The 15951-nt window shown below is 43.9% G+C and overlaps 1 protein-coding gene across 7 annotated transcripts in view; it reads right to left on the reverse strand.

The window, feature by feature from the left end:
• Positions 1-5989: 5989 nt before the first annotated feature.
• sqor (sulfide quinone oxidoreductase) overlaps positions 5990-15951 on the reverse strand; it is a 57768-nt gene continuing 47806 nt past the window's right edge. For all 7 annotated transcript variants that reach the window (XM_048563114.2, XM_059639219.1, XM_048563113.2 and 4 more), the window contains 4 exons: positions 15496-15679; positions 13903-13970; positions 8786-8964; positions 5990-6220 (listed from right to left, as the gene is read on the reverse strand). In XM_048563114.2, the coding sequence (XP_048419071.1) occupies positions 6163-6220; positions 8786-8964; positions 13903-13970; positions 15496-15679 (489 nt within the window). In that variant the 3' untranslated portion in view covers positions 5990-6162. The remainder of the gene's footprint in view (positions 6221-8785; positions 8965-13902; positions 13971-15495; positions 15680-15951) is intronic.

Below are 15951 nucleotides of genomic sequence, written 5' to 3' on the forward strand. Positions count from 1 at the left end.
GGGTTTATGTTACAGCTGTGTAGTGTGCGGGTGTGATGTACTGCGTACAGTTTTGGTCTCCTTACTGGGGAAGGGATGTACTGGCACTGGAGGGATTGCAGAGAAGGTTCACCAGGTTGGTTCCAGTGTTGAGAGAGTTGGCTTATGAGGAGAGACTGAGTAGACTGGCAATATATTCATTGGAATTTAGAAGAATAAGGTGGGGGCTTGTAGAAACACATAAAACTATGAAGGGAATCAATAAGACGGAAGCAGGGAGGTTGTTCCCCTGGCAGGTGAAACTAGAACAAGAGGGCACTGCCTCAAAATTAGGGGTAAGCAGGTTTGGGACTGAATTGAGGAGGAACTTCTTCACCCAAAGCGTTGTGAATCTGTAGAATTCCACGCCCAGTGAAGTAGTTGAGGCTTCCTCTTTGCATGTTTTAAAAGTTAAGATAGATAATCTTTTGAATAATAAAGGAATTGAGGGTTACGGTGAGATGTTGAGTAAGTGAATCTGAGGCCATGAAAATATCAGCCATGATCTTGTTGTGCAGTGGAGCGGGCTGAATGGCCTACTCCTGCTCCTTATACATTACCATCATTGCAGATTCACTCAGAGTTATTAAATGACCAATAAAATTCTATTAATGAAGCAGATAGAGACAGACACACACACACACACACAGACAGAGTGCGTGAGCGAGACAGAGAGAGAAAAACAGAGAGACACACACACAGAGAGAGAGAGAGAGAGATAGATATAGAGAGAGAGAGAGAGAGAGATAGATATATATAGAGAGAGAGAGAGAGATAGATATAGAGAGAGAGAGAGAGAGATAGAGAGAGAGAGAGAGAGAGAGAACCAGGACAGAGTGTAGAGACGTAGATAAAATGACAGAGTTGGGTTTAACTAACACTGATCTGTCATTCTCCTCGAGTGGGACACACTTCCAGCTGGCCTCAGCAGAATTCATATGAAAGTGGGATTTGGAAGCCAGTCACCTTTCCTCATCTCCAAGTTTGCTTTGTGGTTCAGTTTTTGGCAAGTATCTTCTGGTTCTTACTCTCACACTCAGTCACCCCTGGCACAAACTCACTCATTCACAAAACCTTACAACATAGGAACAGCAAGCCATTCAGCCCATCGAGTCTGCTGTGCCATTCAATGAGAATGTAGAAGCAGGCTATTTGATTAATCGAGTGCACTGAACCCATTTGAAGAACATCCTACCCTATCCACGTACCCCACATTTCCTACAACTAACCCACCTAGTCTGCACATCAGGGGCTATTTACCACAACTAGTCCACCGAGCCTGCACATCTTTGGACTGTGGGAGGAAAGCAGAGCACAGGGAGGAAACCCACGCAGACACTTGGAGAATGTGCCAACTCCACACAGGCAGTTGCCTGAGGCTGGAATCGAACCCGGGTCCCTGATGCTGTGAGGCTGCAGTGCTAACCATTGAGCCACCAATCTGATGATCCTCAACTCTACTTTCCTGTTTATTTCCCTCATAATCTTGATTTCCTGCTTGATGTCAGCCTCAACAGGCCTCTGTGGTTTAAAAAAAAGGTACAGATTTATTCCCCTCTGATAGAAGAAATCCCTCCTCACTTCTGTCTTTAATGTGCAAAATCTCACTCTGAGATGCTGCGCTCTGGTCCTAGACTCTCCCACTTGTGCCCTTTCAACTCCCCTTAACAATCTTGCACATTCCATCAAGGTCACCTCACACTCTTTGAAAATCCAGTGATTATTGGCCCAGACCCATTCAATCTTTCCTCATGAGACAGTTCCCTCCACATCGGGGATCAACCCAGTGAACTGCCTCCAGCGCCAGTATATCTTATCTTCAATCAAGCGATCTGACTGGTGCTTGTATAGTTTCAGCAAAACCTCCCTAACATTGATACTTCATTCTCTTCAGAGAACAACATTCCATCTGATCTCTACGTTACCCACTGAGCACGGATACTAGGCTTTTTGTGATTCATTTAGGAGGGTTCGCTCCTCTCTTGGGTTCATTAGCTCAGAGGAGGAATTTGGGAGGTTTTTAATGTACCAAGCTGTGCTTCCTCAGTGCAGCCTGCCTGGGAGCTGAGCTGCTGCCTTTCACAGATTTCAGTGTCAGTGCCTGTGTGGGAGAGTGGATGGAAAATATGAACTGCTTGCTGCACCTACCACCCCCTACCTCAAAAACAATTCAGTAATTAAAGGAATTTTGAGGATGTGACTAGAAAAGTTGATGAGGGTCGAGCTGTGGATGTGGTGTATATGGACTTCAGTAAGGCATTTGATAAGGTTCCCCATGGTAGGCTCATTCAGAAGGTCAAGAGGAACGGGATACAGGGGAACTTAGCTGTCTGGATACAGAATTGGCTGGCCAACAGAAGGCAGCGAGTGGTAGTAGAAGGAAAATATTCTGCCTGGAAGTCAGTGGTGAGTGGTGTTCCACAGGGCTCTGTCCTTGGGCCTCTACTGTTTGTAATTTTTATTAATGACTTGGATGAGGGGATTGAAGGATGGGTCAGCAAGTTTGCAGATGACACAAAGGTTGGAGGTGTTGTTGACAGTATAGAGGGCTGTTGTAGGCTGCAGCGGGACATTGACAGGATGCAGAGATGGGCTGAGAGGTGGCAGATGGACTTCAACCTGGATTAATGCGAGGTGATGCATTTTGGAAGGTCGAATTTGAACGCTGAGTACAGGATTAAGGATAGGATTCTTGGCGGTGTGGTGGAACAGAGGGATCTTGGTGTGCAGATACATAGATCCCTTAAAATGGCCACCCAAGTGTACAGGGTTGTTAAGAAAGCATATGGTGTTTTGGCTTTCATTAACACGGGGATTGAGTTTAAGAATCGTGAGATCTTGTTGCAGCTCTATAAAACATTGGTTAGACCGCACTTGGAATACTGCGTCCAGTTCTGGTCGCCCTATTATAGGAAAGATGCGGATGCTTTGGAGAGGGTTCAGAGGAGGTTTACCAGGATGCTGCCTGGACTGGAGGGCTTATCTTATGAAGAGAGGTTGACTGAGCTCAGACTTCTTTCATTGGAGAAAAGGAGGAGGAGAGGGGACCTAATTGAGGTATACAAGATACTGAGAGGCATAGATAGAGTTGATAGCCAGAGACTATTTCCCAGGGCAGAAATGGCTAGCACGAGGGGTCATAGTTTTAAGCTGGTTGGAGGAAAGTATAGAGGGGATGTCAGAGGCGGGTTCTTTACACAGAGAGTTGTGAGAGCATGGAATGCGTTGCCAGCAGCAGTTGTGGAAGCAAGGTCATTGGGGTCATTTAAGAGACTGCTGGACATGCATATGGTCACAGAAATTTGAGGGTAAATACATGAGGATCAATGGTTGGCACAACATTGTGGGCTGAAGGGCCTGTTCTGTGCTGTACTGTTCTATGTTCTATGAATCTGACATTTTCAAGGAACCCCAAATGATAATGAGTGAGATCAGTTACTTCATACATCAGATGTTTTTTCAGGCAAATGTCAATAAATCCGTGTGTGGGGACAATTATTGTTGACGCTTGTCTTGCTCTGTGCTTTCAAGTTCTCCCTTGGAGTGAATGCACAGCCCCTTCTCTGCTCTTGTAAACGTAGCTCAACAGTGGAGTCAGTATTAACTGTCTGCAGCTGGGACATGCAAGATCCTACTCAGGATTTTCAGTATTTTATCATCTGTTGTGACCTTCCCAGATTTATAATCCAGAGGCAGGATTTCTGCAGGGAGTCCCCACTCATCATCTGGCAAAATTACATCAGGAAATCCTGTGGAGTATTCAGGCAGAATTGTTGTGCCTGTAAAAATGTTCTCATTAATGCTTGATTTATAAACGAGCATATCCTATGAACTTTTCGTACGAGCTATTTTAATTCTTTCACTTGCTGTCCATCCCCAAGCCACTATCTTCCGAGCCTACAAACAAGAAACGGGGTAGGCCATTCAGCCTGCTCTGCCATTCAATAAATCCACAGCTGATTTGATTGTAATCTCAAATCCACATTTCTCCTATAGCATGAGAATGGTAGGAAATCTTCACAGTTGCAGCAGGTGGCAGCTGACCCACACTAAAGATTCAGTTCTTGACATTTCCAGTCTGGTTTCTTCAGGTGAACAAGGGGATTCCCAGCTGGAGAGTAAACATGTGGGTGAGCAGCTAATTGTAGTCAGGTCATTTCAAAGATCAATTGCTGAAATGTTGGAGAAGAACGATGACTCACTGTTTGATAATCTCACGAGAGAAAAGGCTGTACTGTGCCCATCCTGCTCTTTCACGGAAACCATCAGTTCAACACAACATGGACATTTTTTATTCTTAATCAGTTTCTTTATGACCTACTGATTACAAATTAGTGCCTTTCATCTCAAATAATTCTCCTGCTTCAAACATGTGACATTGCTTATTTTTACCACACTCCCATGAATAAACAGTGGCTTGTTTTAATTGTGAACCGTCCCTTACTCTACAGTTAATGAAAGTCACCAGGATGAAGCTGGTCAGAATGCTTCCCCAGCACTTCAACCCTATTCAAGGTTTTAAAATTCATCATACTGTTCAATGACCATCATGTTTATTTAAAAGGATCTATAATTGTCAGTATATTCCAAACTTGTGGCTTCAAAGAAACCAAATACTAATTAAATTCCTTTCAACACTTGTGCTGGGGCTGGCTGGGAATTGTCGTAGTGACTCAAATGCTGCAGATGGAGGTGGTTTCAAACAAAAACACTGACATTGATTTACAAAGTATAGATACTTAACTCACCGATCTCAAAAGCAAATTCTGCATAACTAGTTACAACTGCACAAACATCTGAAAAGAGCTTTAGTTAACGCAAAGAACAGCACAGCACATGAACAGATCCTTCCACCCATTCAGACTGCACTGATTCATGATGCCTTTCTAAACTAAAAACCTTTTGCCTCTACAAAAGGGTCAGTATTCCTTCTCTGCCTTATCTGTTGAGGCATCTCTTAAAATGTTGCTATTGTCTCCACTTCCTTCACCGTCTCCTCTGGCAGTGTTTTCCAGGCACATATCACCTTCTGTGTAAAAAGACTTGCCTCCGACATCTCTTTAAACCTACCCCCTTTTACCTTAAGCCTATGTCCCCTACAAATTGACATTTGTACACTGGAAATGTTCCTAATAGGGTGTTAGTTCAATCATCACATCACAAAATCTCTCACCTATCACATGTTGCTTTGGGTTTGAACCCATAATGAAATAGCTGTCTCCTTAAACATCCACAACTGCTATTCAGTAAATATTTGAATAGAACCCCTACAGTGTGGAGGCAGGCCATTCAGCCCAACAAGTCCACACAACCCTCTGAACAACATTCCACCCAGACCCATCCCCCATGCTATCCATGTAACCCTGTATTTCCCATGGCTAACACACCTAACCTACACATCTTTGGACTGTGGGAGGAAACCAGAGCTTCCAGCAGAAACCTACACAGACAACGTAGAATGTGCAAGCTCCAGACAGTCACCCGAGGGTGGCATCAAACCTAGTCCCTGGCACTAAGAGAGAGCAGTGTTAACCATTGAGCCACAGTGTCTGGCTGTCTCTCAAACATTATGATGAAACTAACTAGTCATTTCAGGTAAATGGTAGAAATGAAACCTTATTGTTTATTATAGTCAACATTCATTACATCTGAACAATCATAGTTCCTTGACTGATCTCCTGAATTTTGCAGCTTTAATATCAGAGCTTAAATTTTCAGCAGAAGCTTTCAGGCCAATGATCTGAAACAGCAAGCAGTGTTTGTACAGTTGATCTGCTTTTAAAAATGAAAATCAGGAGCACTTTTGGAAAAATAAGTGATGGTTTTGTTAATGATAAGAGTGTTTACTCATTAAATGGCAAACACTGGATCTATTTCTGAGTTTAGAACACAAACTACAGTCAATGCTGAAAAAACGGAACAAACCTTATTGATGAGATGCATAATTACAAAACTATTTCTAGTGTCTAGCTCCAGCAAGTTGAAGGAATTTTATTATTTTGGATAACTATTCAGTAATTCCATTTTGAATTGATAGGATAATGCCAGAATACCCGTACAGTATTGCAGTTCAGTTCAGAGAGGACCAGCGCATGAGAGAGATGTTGGTGGTTGCTGAACAGAGATTACAATTAAGGACATCCTTTACTTCATACCAAGGTGCATGAATGTTCTCAGAGGTTTCGGACCTCCCCAAAGTCCCCTTGAAAAATAGAAAAACATTGAAGAATGTAGTCAACACTCAGGGATTGTTAATGCTACACACCTAGCCCTGTTAATGTTAACTAAATCCGGATGTTACATTAAATAGGTGATTTCTGAATTAGAATTAGACATTAGTTTTATTCCTAACTTGTTCTTCATAAATCTTGAACACATCTAATGCAGGAATCAATGTCAAAACTGGGCAGCCACACAGGAGTGCATTCAGTACACTGTGTTTGTGCCAGCTTTCCAAATGAGCATCTCACTTTAGATACCATTCTCCTGCCTTCTCCCGGAAATCCTGCACATAATTCCTTTTCAGTTAATCATCTAATTTCCTCGAATGCCTCGATTGGACCTGCTTTCACCATACAGTGCATTCCAGATCCTAACCACACTCTGTTGAAAATGTTTCCTTAGATCACTTTCACTGCTTTTGTTTTAAGTATTTGCTCACTTGTTCTTGATCCTTCCAGGAGTGGGAACAATTTCTTTTGGATTTTGTCCAGAACATACAATTTTAAATACTTCACTCAGATTTCCACTCAGCCTTCTCTTTAAGGAGAACAGTTCCAGTTTCTTCAATTTATCTTCAGTACTGGAAGTTCCTCATCCCTGAAACCATTGCCCGAAACATCTCCTGCTCCACTCACATTTCCCCTAAAGTGTGCCTGGAAATGGACACAGTACTCCAGCTGAGGCTGAGTTCTACTGTTCTATACCCCTACGCATAGACTATAGGGTTCTGTATATTTTATTACCCATCCACTCAACCTGTCCTGACCTGTGCACATAAATCTTCAAATCCCTCCGCTTTTTCACCCCCTTTGGAGTTGCATCCTTTAGTTTGTAAGCGTGTCTCCACATTCCCACAAACTGAAATAAATCATCTCACAATTATCTGCATTGAACTTCATCTTTGAAGTTGATTCAACTAATTCCTAAAAGCAAGTTTCTTCTTTGGTGGAGAAGGCTAATTATTCTAGATTGTGTACAATACTGCTTCATAACAATGAACTCTTCTGCATGGAAATTTACATCAAACCGACTGCCCAAATGACACTGTGGTTTGTCAGTAATCCCAACCAAAAGCACGTTCAATTTTTACATTATTCATAAGGATCATGAGGAGTATCCTCCCAACTCCAGGAAAGTCCATACCCCCTCCCTAACCACCATAACCAAACCCAACCCCACCCCTCTAGCTGTATTTCAAAGAGAACGGAGTGTAAACATAGGGAAGCCTTGCTAAAACTACAGAAGGCACTAGTGACACTGCAGCTAGAACAGTACAAACAGGTTGTGGAAAGGTAGAGTGGCACCGGAGCAGTCCAGAAAAGGTTCACTCAGCTGATCCCAGTTTTGGAGGAATGGTCTGAAGAAGAGGAATTAAGTGCATTGAGCTTTTATACATCTGAATTTAGCAGATTGAGAAGATCATCTCAGCCAAGTTAGTGGGACAGGGTTAAAACCGGGACCTGGACTAAAGTAATATGTGCTGATCATGTTGCACAAATGTGAGTTGACAAGTCCCTGACTTGATCAGTTCAGTGGAGACACCAATCTGATTCAGCATCTCACATTTTCCAGAAACTAACACTCACTCATTAACACTGCCTGTAATGCAAGGTTTACCTAGGGATGGCAGGACTGATGAATGGAGAGAGACTGGATCAGTTTGGATCATATTCACGGAACTGGCAGGAGGAAATCCTATTGGGACATATAAAATTCTAACAGGACGAGACACAGTAAGCACAGGATAGATGTTCCCAATGCCCATGGGGTCCAGAATCAGGGTAGGCTGTTTAGGACTGAGCTGACAAGAAATTTCTTCACCCATAGAGTGGTTAACCAGTAGACTTTGCAGAAAACAGTTGAGGCCAAACCACTGAATGTTTCCAAGATGGAGTTAGATATAGTTCTCAGGGATTAAGGGATCTAAGGATATGGGAGAAAGCAGGCACAGTCACAGAATTACCGAATCATTACTGAATGGCAGTGTGGGCTTGAAGGGCCAAATGGCCTGCTCCTGCTCTTCTATGTTTCTACACAATCAGTATCATTCACTGACTGCCATTTAAAATAAACAGAGCCCCTTCTCCTGGATATTCCAGATTTCCAGATCACATCCATTGGCTCAACTGATTGCGGTCAGTGTTTATCCTCTCTGTACATTCTCTGATTAGAAGCAGTTAAAAAGATCACCTGGTAAGCCTCTCCCTGAATCACTAAAACCAGATCATTCCCAATAACTAATGGCATTGTAAGTAGTAATTAAGGACATGGACAGCAGACAGACCATCCTCACTGTGCCAGCCCCAGTTGTCACAAACTTCGATTATCCTCAGGATCAGAGTTTCTCATCCCGAGGATAATTAATGCTTGTGACACTTGCCCATTTTGTTTGGCCGTAGGCAACCACAAAGCATCACATCTATCTCCAATAAATATTTCCAGGCAGACAGTATCGACATTCATCATTAATGTGTTATTACACATTGTTTATCTTATAAAAAGCAGGGAAAATAAGGAAGAAAAATAATTAAAAGATTGGACTTACTTGAGGAGTGCATACCAATAAAGAGGGGGCATGAGATCTGCTTTCATGTGGAACATGCTCCTCCTCTCCTTGCCCTGGTCAAAAGGGAAAGTCTCCAATGGCTGTGCTTCATAATCAAACTCAGCTAACACGCAGCGATTGTAACCAGTAACCAGTGGGCAGGATGTGTAGCCATCGTACTGAAAACAAACAATTCAGCAAACAACCTTGTTATGGTGAACCACAAAATGATTCAAACCCAGGGTCCCAAAACCCTTTACACCCAAATATAAAGTTTCCTGAAAATGTAGTTACTGATGTAATCTAGGAAATGCTCTCACAAGTTGCGATGTATTGATGATGAATTTTGTGATCCCGGTTAAAGGACAGTCACTGCCATTGGTAAGAACCTCCTTTATCCCCGGGACATGGGCACGGCTGGATAGGTCAGCATTTATTACCCATTCCTAGTAGTGCAGTTAAAATTCAACCACATCCGGAGTCATGTGTGTCAGGGGATCTTTTATGTAAGAGGACAGACAATGTTAAATCACAGCAGGGATTCCAGAGCAGACAGATCTGTATATTTAAGATAGTTTCCTGGTATCCTGACCTGTGACACCCCAGTACAAAAATTACCAGCCTCACACTCAGTCACTGTGTTGGAACATACAATAGCATCAGAAAGCACAGACTGTCTGTGTCTATGACATCACACCCTTGTAAATAGTGTTCTTAAAAATCCTTTTCAAGGCAGCCATTATCACGAGAGCACTTAGGGAGTGCTGCGCCACATCAGAGGGTCAGTGCTGAGGAAGCACCGTGCTATGGCTGCATTTCAAAAGTTCCAAACTCTCAACATTTTCCATTTGCAAGGGCAAGACCAGCAGATACATGGGAACACCACCCCCTACAAGTTTGCCTCCAAACCACTCCCCATCCAATATATCGCTGTTCCTTCTGTTAACATAGAACACTACAGAACTGTACAGGGCCTTCAGCCAATGATGTTGTGCAGCCTATTATCCTACTAAGATCAATCTCCCTGCATACCCTACATTTTACTATCCTCCATGTGCCTATCCATGAGTTGCTTAAAAGTCTCTAAAGAATCTGACTCCACTATCACTGCAGGCAGCACATTCCACACACTCACCACTCTGAGTAAAGAACCTACCTCTGACATCTCCCCTATACCTTCCTCCAATCACCTTAAAATTATGCCCCCTCGTAATAGTCATTTCTGCTCAGGGAAGAAGTCTCTGGGTATCCACACTATCTATGCCTCTCATCACTTTGTACATTTCTATCAAGTCACCTCTCATCCTTCTTCGCTCCAAGAAAAAGATTCCTAGCTCCCTCAACCTTTCCTCATAAAACCTGCCCTTCAGTCCAGGCAGTATCCTGGTAAATCTCCTTTGCACCCTCTCTCCAAAGATTAGATTAGATTTAGATTAGATTCCCAACAGTGTGGGAACAGGCCCTTTGGCCCAACAAGTCCACACCACCCCTTGATATATCCCATGCAGACCTATCTCCCTATAACCCACACACCCCTGAACACTATGGGCAATTTAGCATGGCCAATTGACCTAGCCTGCACATTTTTGGACTGTGGGAGGAAACCGGAACACCCGGAGGAAACCCGCACAGACATAGGGAGAATCTGCAAACTCCACACAGACAGTCACCCGAGGCTGGAATTGAAACAGGTCCCTGGTGCTGTGAGCCTGCAGTGCTCACCACTGAGCCACCATGCCGCCCCTAAAGCTTTCACATCTTTCCTATGAGGTGACCAGATCTGAACACAATATTCCAGAGTTTTATAGGGCTGCAGCATAAACTCACAGCTTTAAACTCAATTCCCCTGCCAATGAAAGCCAACACACCAAATGCCTTCTTTACAACCCTATCAACTTGGGTTGCAACTTTGACAGACCTTTGGGCATGAACCCCAAGATCCCTCTGTTCCTCCACACTGCTGAGAATCCTACCATTAACCCTGTATTCTGCATTCAAATTTGATCTTCCAAAATGAATCAATTCACAATTTTCCAGGTTGAATTCCATCTGCCACTTCTTTGCCCAGCTCTGCATCCTGTCAATGTCCCGTTGCAACCTACAACAGCCCTCTATGCTGTCCACAACTCCACTAACTTTCATATCATCGGCAAACTTACTAACTCACCCTTACACTTTGTCATCTAAGTCATTCATGAAGACCAGGAAGAGCAGACGTCCCAGAACAGATCCATGTGGATCACCACTGGTCACCAAGCTCCAGGCTGAATACTTTCCATCTACTACTGCCCTGTCTTCTATTGGACAGTCGGTTTTATATCCAGATAGCCAAATTTCCCTGAATTCCATGCCTCCTCACTTCCTGAATGAGCCTACCATGTGGAACCTTATCAAATGCCTTGTTAAAATCCATATACACCACATCCACTGCTCTACCTTCATCAATGTGTTCTGTCACATCCTCAAAGAATTCAGTAAGGCTTGTGAGGCATTAAGTTCCCCTCGTAAAGCCATGTTAACTATTTCTAATCAAACCGTGCTTTTCCAAATAATCATAAATACTATTACTCAGAATCCTCTCCAATAATTTGCCCACCACAGAAGTAAGACTGACAGATTTGTAATTTCTAAGATTATCCCTATTCCCTTTCTTGAACAAGGAATCTTGGGTATATCCTGTCTGGCCCAGGGAGCTCGTCTATCCTCTTGTTTTTCAGAATTTCTCGCATATTGTCCTTCCTAACATCAACCTGTTCGAGCATATCTGCCTGTTTCATGCTGTCCTCACAAACGTCAAGGTCCCTCTAATTGGTGAATACTGAAGCAAAGTATTCATTAAGATCCTCCCCCACCTCCGCGCATAAGTTTCCTACACTATCCCTCATAGGCTTTACCCTCACTCTGACCATCCTCTTGGAATACCTTGGGGTTTTCCTGGATCCTATCCACCAAGATTTTCTCATACCCACTTCTAGCTCTCTTAAATCCATTCTTCAGTTCCTTCCTGGTTACCTTTTAGACCTCTACAGCCCTGTCTGATCTTTGCTTCCTCAACCTTAAATAAGTTTCCTTCTTCCTCTTGACTGGATGTTCCACATGTCTTATCATCCAGGGTTCATTCACCTTACCATCCTTTCCTTGCCTCAGTGGGACAAACCCATCCAGTACTCGTAGCAACTGCTCCCAAAACAACCTCCAAATTTCTATCATGCATTGCCCTGAGAACATCCAATCCCAACTGGTGCTCCATAGTTCTTGCCTAATAGCGTTGTAATTCCCCTTCCCCCAAGTAAGTACTTTCCCATACCATCTGCTCCTATTCCTCTCCATTACTCTAGTAAAAGTCAGGGAGTTGTGGTCACTATCACCAAAATGCTCTCCCACTGAGAGATCTGACACCTGGCCTGGTTCATTGCCAAGCACCAAATCCAATATGGCCTCCCCTATAGTTGGCTTATCTACATATTGAGTCAGAAATCCTTCCTGGACACACCTGACAAAATCTGCTCCATCCATTTGCACTTAGGAGGTTCCAGTCGATATTAGGGAAGTTGAATTCATCCATGACAACAACCCTAATACTTCTGCACCTTTCCAAAATCTATCTCCCAATCTGTTCATCAGTGTCTCTGTTGCTATTAGGTGGGGGTGGGGGGGTGCTGTAGAAAACTCCTAATAAAGTGACTGCCCCTTTCCTGTTTCTGACTTTCACCCATACTGACTCAGTGGACAAACCCTCCTCCACAACCTCCCTTTCTGCAGATGTGATACCAGCTACAGCTGAGAGATGCTGGGTCAAAATCCTGGAAATCTCTCCCTAAGGGCATTGTGGGTCTGTGTGAACACGTGAGCTGTAGATCGTGAAGGCTGCAACTATCCACCAGTGGTGAGGCAGGTCTGGTCTCCTAACCAAAAGTAGGAACCACTTGACTGACTGAAGAATGAGAGGAGCTCTCCCATAAGCAGAGACAGAGATGAATGAGCTAATGCTCACTGGAGTTTAGAAACTAAGCAAGTCATGTGATTGAAATCTATAAAAACCATAAGAGACTATGACAGGACAGACTCTGAAGGTCTATTTTATACCAGCAGCCTCATTATGTCAGGAGAAGGGACTCATCATGTTGGACAGAGGAGGAATTTTGTTTTACTGAGAATTATCTCCCACAGAATTGTGTCTGTGCAATTGTAGATGAATATATTCAAGGCTGAGACCAATAGACAGTTGGACTCTGGAGGAGAATCAAAGGATATGAGGCCAGGATGGGAACAGAGACCTGATCAACCACAATTTTACTGAATTATGGAATGGGCATGAGGGGCTGACTGGCCTTTTTCACACCAGTGCATCAGATGGATTACTTTGATCTTACTTTAATTGGAGAAGTATATAATCATGAAAGGGCTGCAAGAAGCTGAATCATGTTCGTAAACCTTCGGCTCCCAGTTGGTGAAACGAGGATGAACACATGTGGAGGGGGGTCAGTGCAGCTATTGCGGGGTGGGGGTGGGGGGGCGTTGGAGCAGCTATTGCGGGGTGGGGGGGGGGCGCGTTGGAGCGGCTATTGCGGGGTGGGGGGTTGGAGCAGCTATTGCGGGGGAGGGAGTGTCAGTGCAGCTATTGCATGGGGGGTATCAGAGCGGCTATTGCAGGGAGGGTGGGGGCGCGTAAGTGCGGCTAATACCGGGGGGGGGAAAAGAGGGCCATCAGTGCGACGATTGCAGGGGGTGCCAGAGCAGCTATTGCAGAGAGGGGGGTCATCAGTGCGGCTATTGCGGGGGGGGGGGCGCGTCAGTGCAGCTATTGCAGGGGAGTATCGGAGCGGCTATTGCAGGGAGTGTGGTGCGTCCGTGCGGCTATTACCCGGTGGGGGGGGGCATCATTGCAACTATTGCAGGGGGTGTCAGTGCAGCTATTGCAGAGAGGGGGGTCATCAGTGCGGCTATTGCGGGGGGTGTCAGTGCAGCTATTGCAGAGAGGGGGGTCATCAGTGCGGCTATTGCGGGGGGGGGGCAGGTGTCAGGGTGGCTATTGTGGGGAGAGGGGGTGCATTGGGGGTAGGAAACATCAGGCCAGATATTGTAGGATGGAGATGCTGATGTGAGAAAGCTCCTACCTTATGTGTTGGCTTCTGGTTCTTCATTACCAATGAAATGGTCTGACTGAGCACTGCAGACTGTGCAGCTGAAGGAATAAATCAAGATGTTTAATAACTTCTAATGTGCAACACAGATTAAGCAGCAACAGCTCCCAGTAAATTTACCTTCCCCTGCCTCTTATACCCAACCCCTCCTTTAGCGATTGTAGCTGAAGTTATTTGCATATTTAGGTTCACTCTTTTAAATCTATGTAGATTCAAATTATTTGACTCCCATGTAACAATAAATTTCAAACCTGATTCTACTTCCTTATCCTGTGAGGAAGTAAAAGTTTCTTCAAACTCTGCAAGCTCCTCCTACAGCTGACAGCAGAGGGAAGGGAGTTGAACGAAAAACCTGATCAGACCCACCCTGCTTTGTTGAAATTAGAATATTGGAGGAAGAACTGGACAAGTGGAGGTGTCACAGGGGCATGATGGAACATCAGCTTGTATACAAATGCCAACTGCCCATTCAGCTCATTGCTTTACTGCACAGCCTGTCCTTTAACATCTAAACGGAAACATGAGCTGTGTGTTAAGACTTTAACAAGCCAATATGTTCTGTTATAGTCTACCAAATTCTGGGAAATGTAAGATTTATATTCAAACAATCACTAACATATGCACAGAAAACATTGTATTAAATGACTTAACTCCTTCTACCCTGGTTACAATCCATCAGCATCCACTTTAATAATTGTTCTCTAACCAGAAACGTGAGAAGGGTAAGCAGCAAAGTTCAGAGTATCTCAGGACTTCTATCATAATCTAATTTGTTTGAGATCACACGATTATAAATCTGATTGAGCAACCAATAGTGCAAATACTTCACATTCTTTTCCTAGACCACTGGATCTACAGCCACTGGCCCTTATCACAGTTGTACTTTAAGTATCCCATATCAGACATCCAGACTGGTGCTGCATAAAAGGCAGATTATACTTGAATTTTATTGCAAAAGACATCAAGTCCACAACCTCCAGCAGATCCTGGGAAATTGCGGTACAGCATCAAAGCTCATTGCATTATCTGCAACTTGACACACACAGTGCAAAAACTAATCTTGGCTTTTAACTATTCACTGTCTGATTAAAACAAAATCACTCAAAGCCATTTCTCTGAAGTCAGACATTCCAGAAGTTCCAGGCTGCTAGTATTTCTAACATTTGTAAGAGGGAATCTTGCGTCTGCACAGTGAATGGAAATCTTTACCTTGTGAAGACAGTAGTTTCTCAGTACAGTTTGGGTTTATTTCAGTAACAGATTGAGAAGAATTACACATGAATTTATTCCTGTTCTGTGCTGCTAGGAGAATACCTAACTCACTTAATCATTAACCAGCAAGTGCACAACCTTCACACACACTCCCATTTCTTTTCTTTAGATCCCTTTGGGCTGACTGTGCACCTCATGGTCAGTGACTCCCTGCTCTTTCCTCCTTCCTTAGCTCCATACAATCCTACCACTTTGAGACATCTCATTGACAATCTGACCCAAGACACCTCCTTTTCGAAGTGGCTATCCACTCCATTGAGAATCTCTACCAATGCTAGTACGGCTCCAACCTACCGACTGCTGCTGCAGTTTTCGATGTTGGTAAATTGGTGCAGTCTCCAATACCAAATACATTGGAGTATCTGCAATGTTGTAGATTCTCCTTGTTTACATCAAGCCAGCCTCCTGCATCAGCTAACGGACTTTTCTGAATCACTTCAGGAGGTGCCATTGGAGGAGTGACATGTAGCATCTCGTACTGTGAACATAGTAAGAAAGGCTTTGGTCTCTGGAAAGACACAGGAAATGTCTGCACAACAGAAGCATCTTTCAAAGCATATGGTCTTTTAGTAAACTGTTTTGCAAATATGCCCACCAGTCACTCCAGACTCTTCCACCCCCACCACTGCATTCTGAGATCACTCAACCAAAGGGTTCAGAGACAATTTACAAAGATCTGGCCAGGGTTGAAGGGTTTGAGCTGTAGGGAGAGGTTGAGCAGGCTACAGCTATTTTCCCTGGAGCGTCAGA

This window comes from Stegostoma tigrinum, chromosome 33, assembly GCF_030684315.1.
Source record: "Stegostoma tigrinum isolate sSteTig4 chromosome 33, sSteTig4.hap1, whole genome shotgun sequence".
Lineage (NCBI taxonomy): Eukaryota > Metazoa > Chordata > Chondrichthyes > Orectolobiformes > Stegostomatidae > Stegostoma > Stegostoma tigrinum.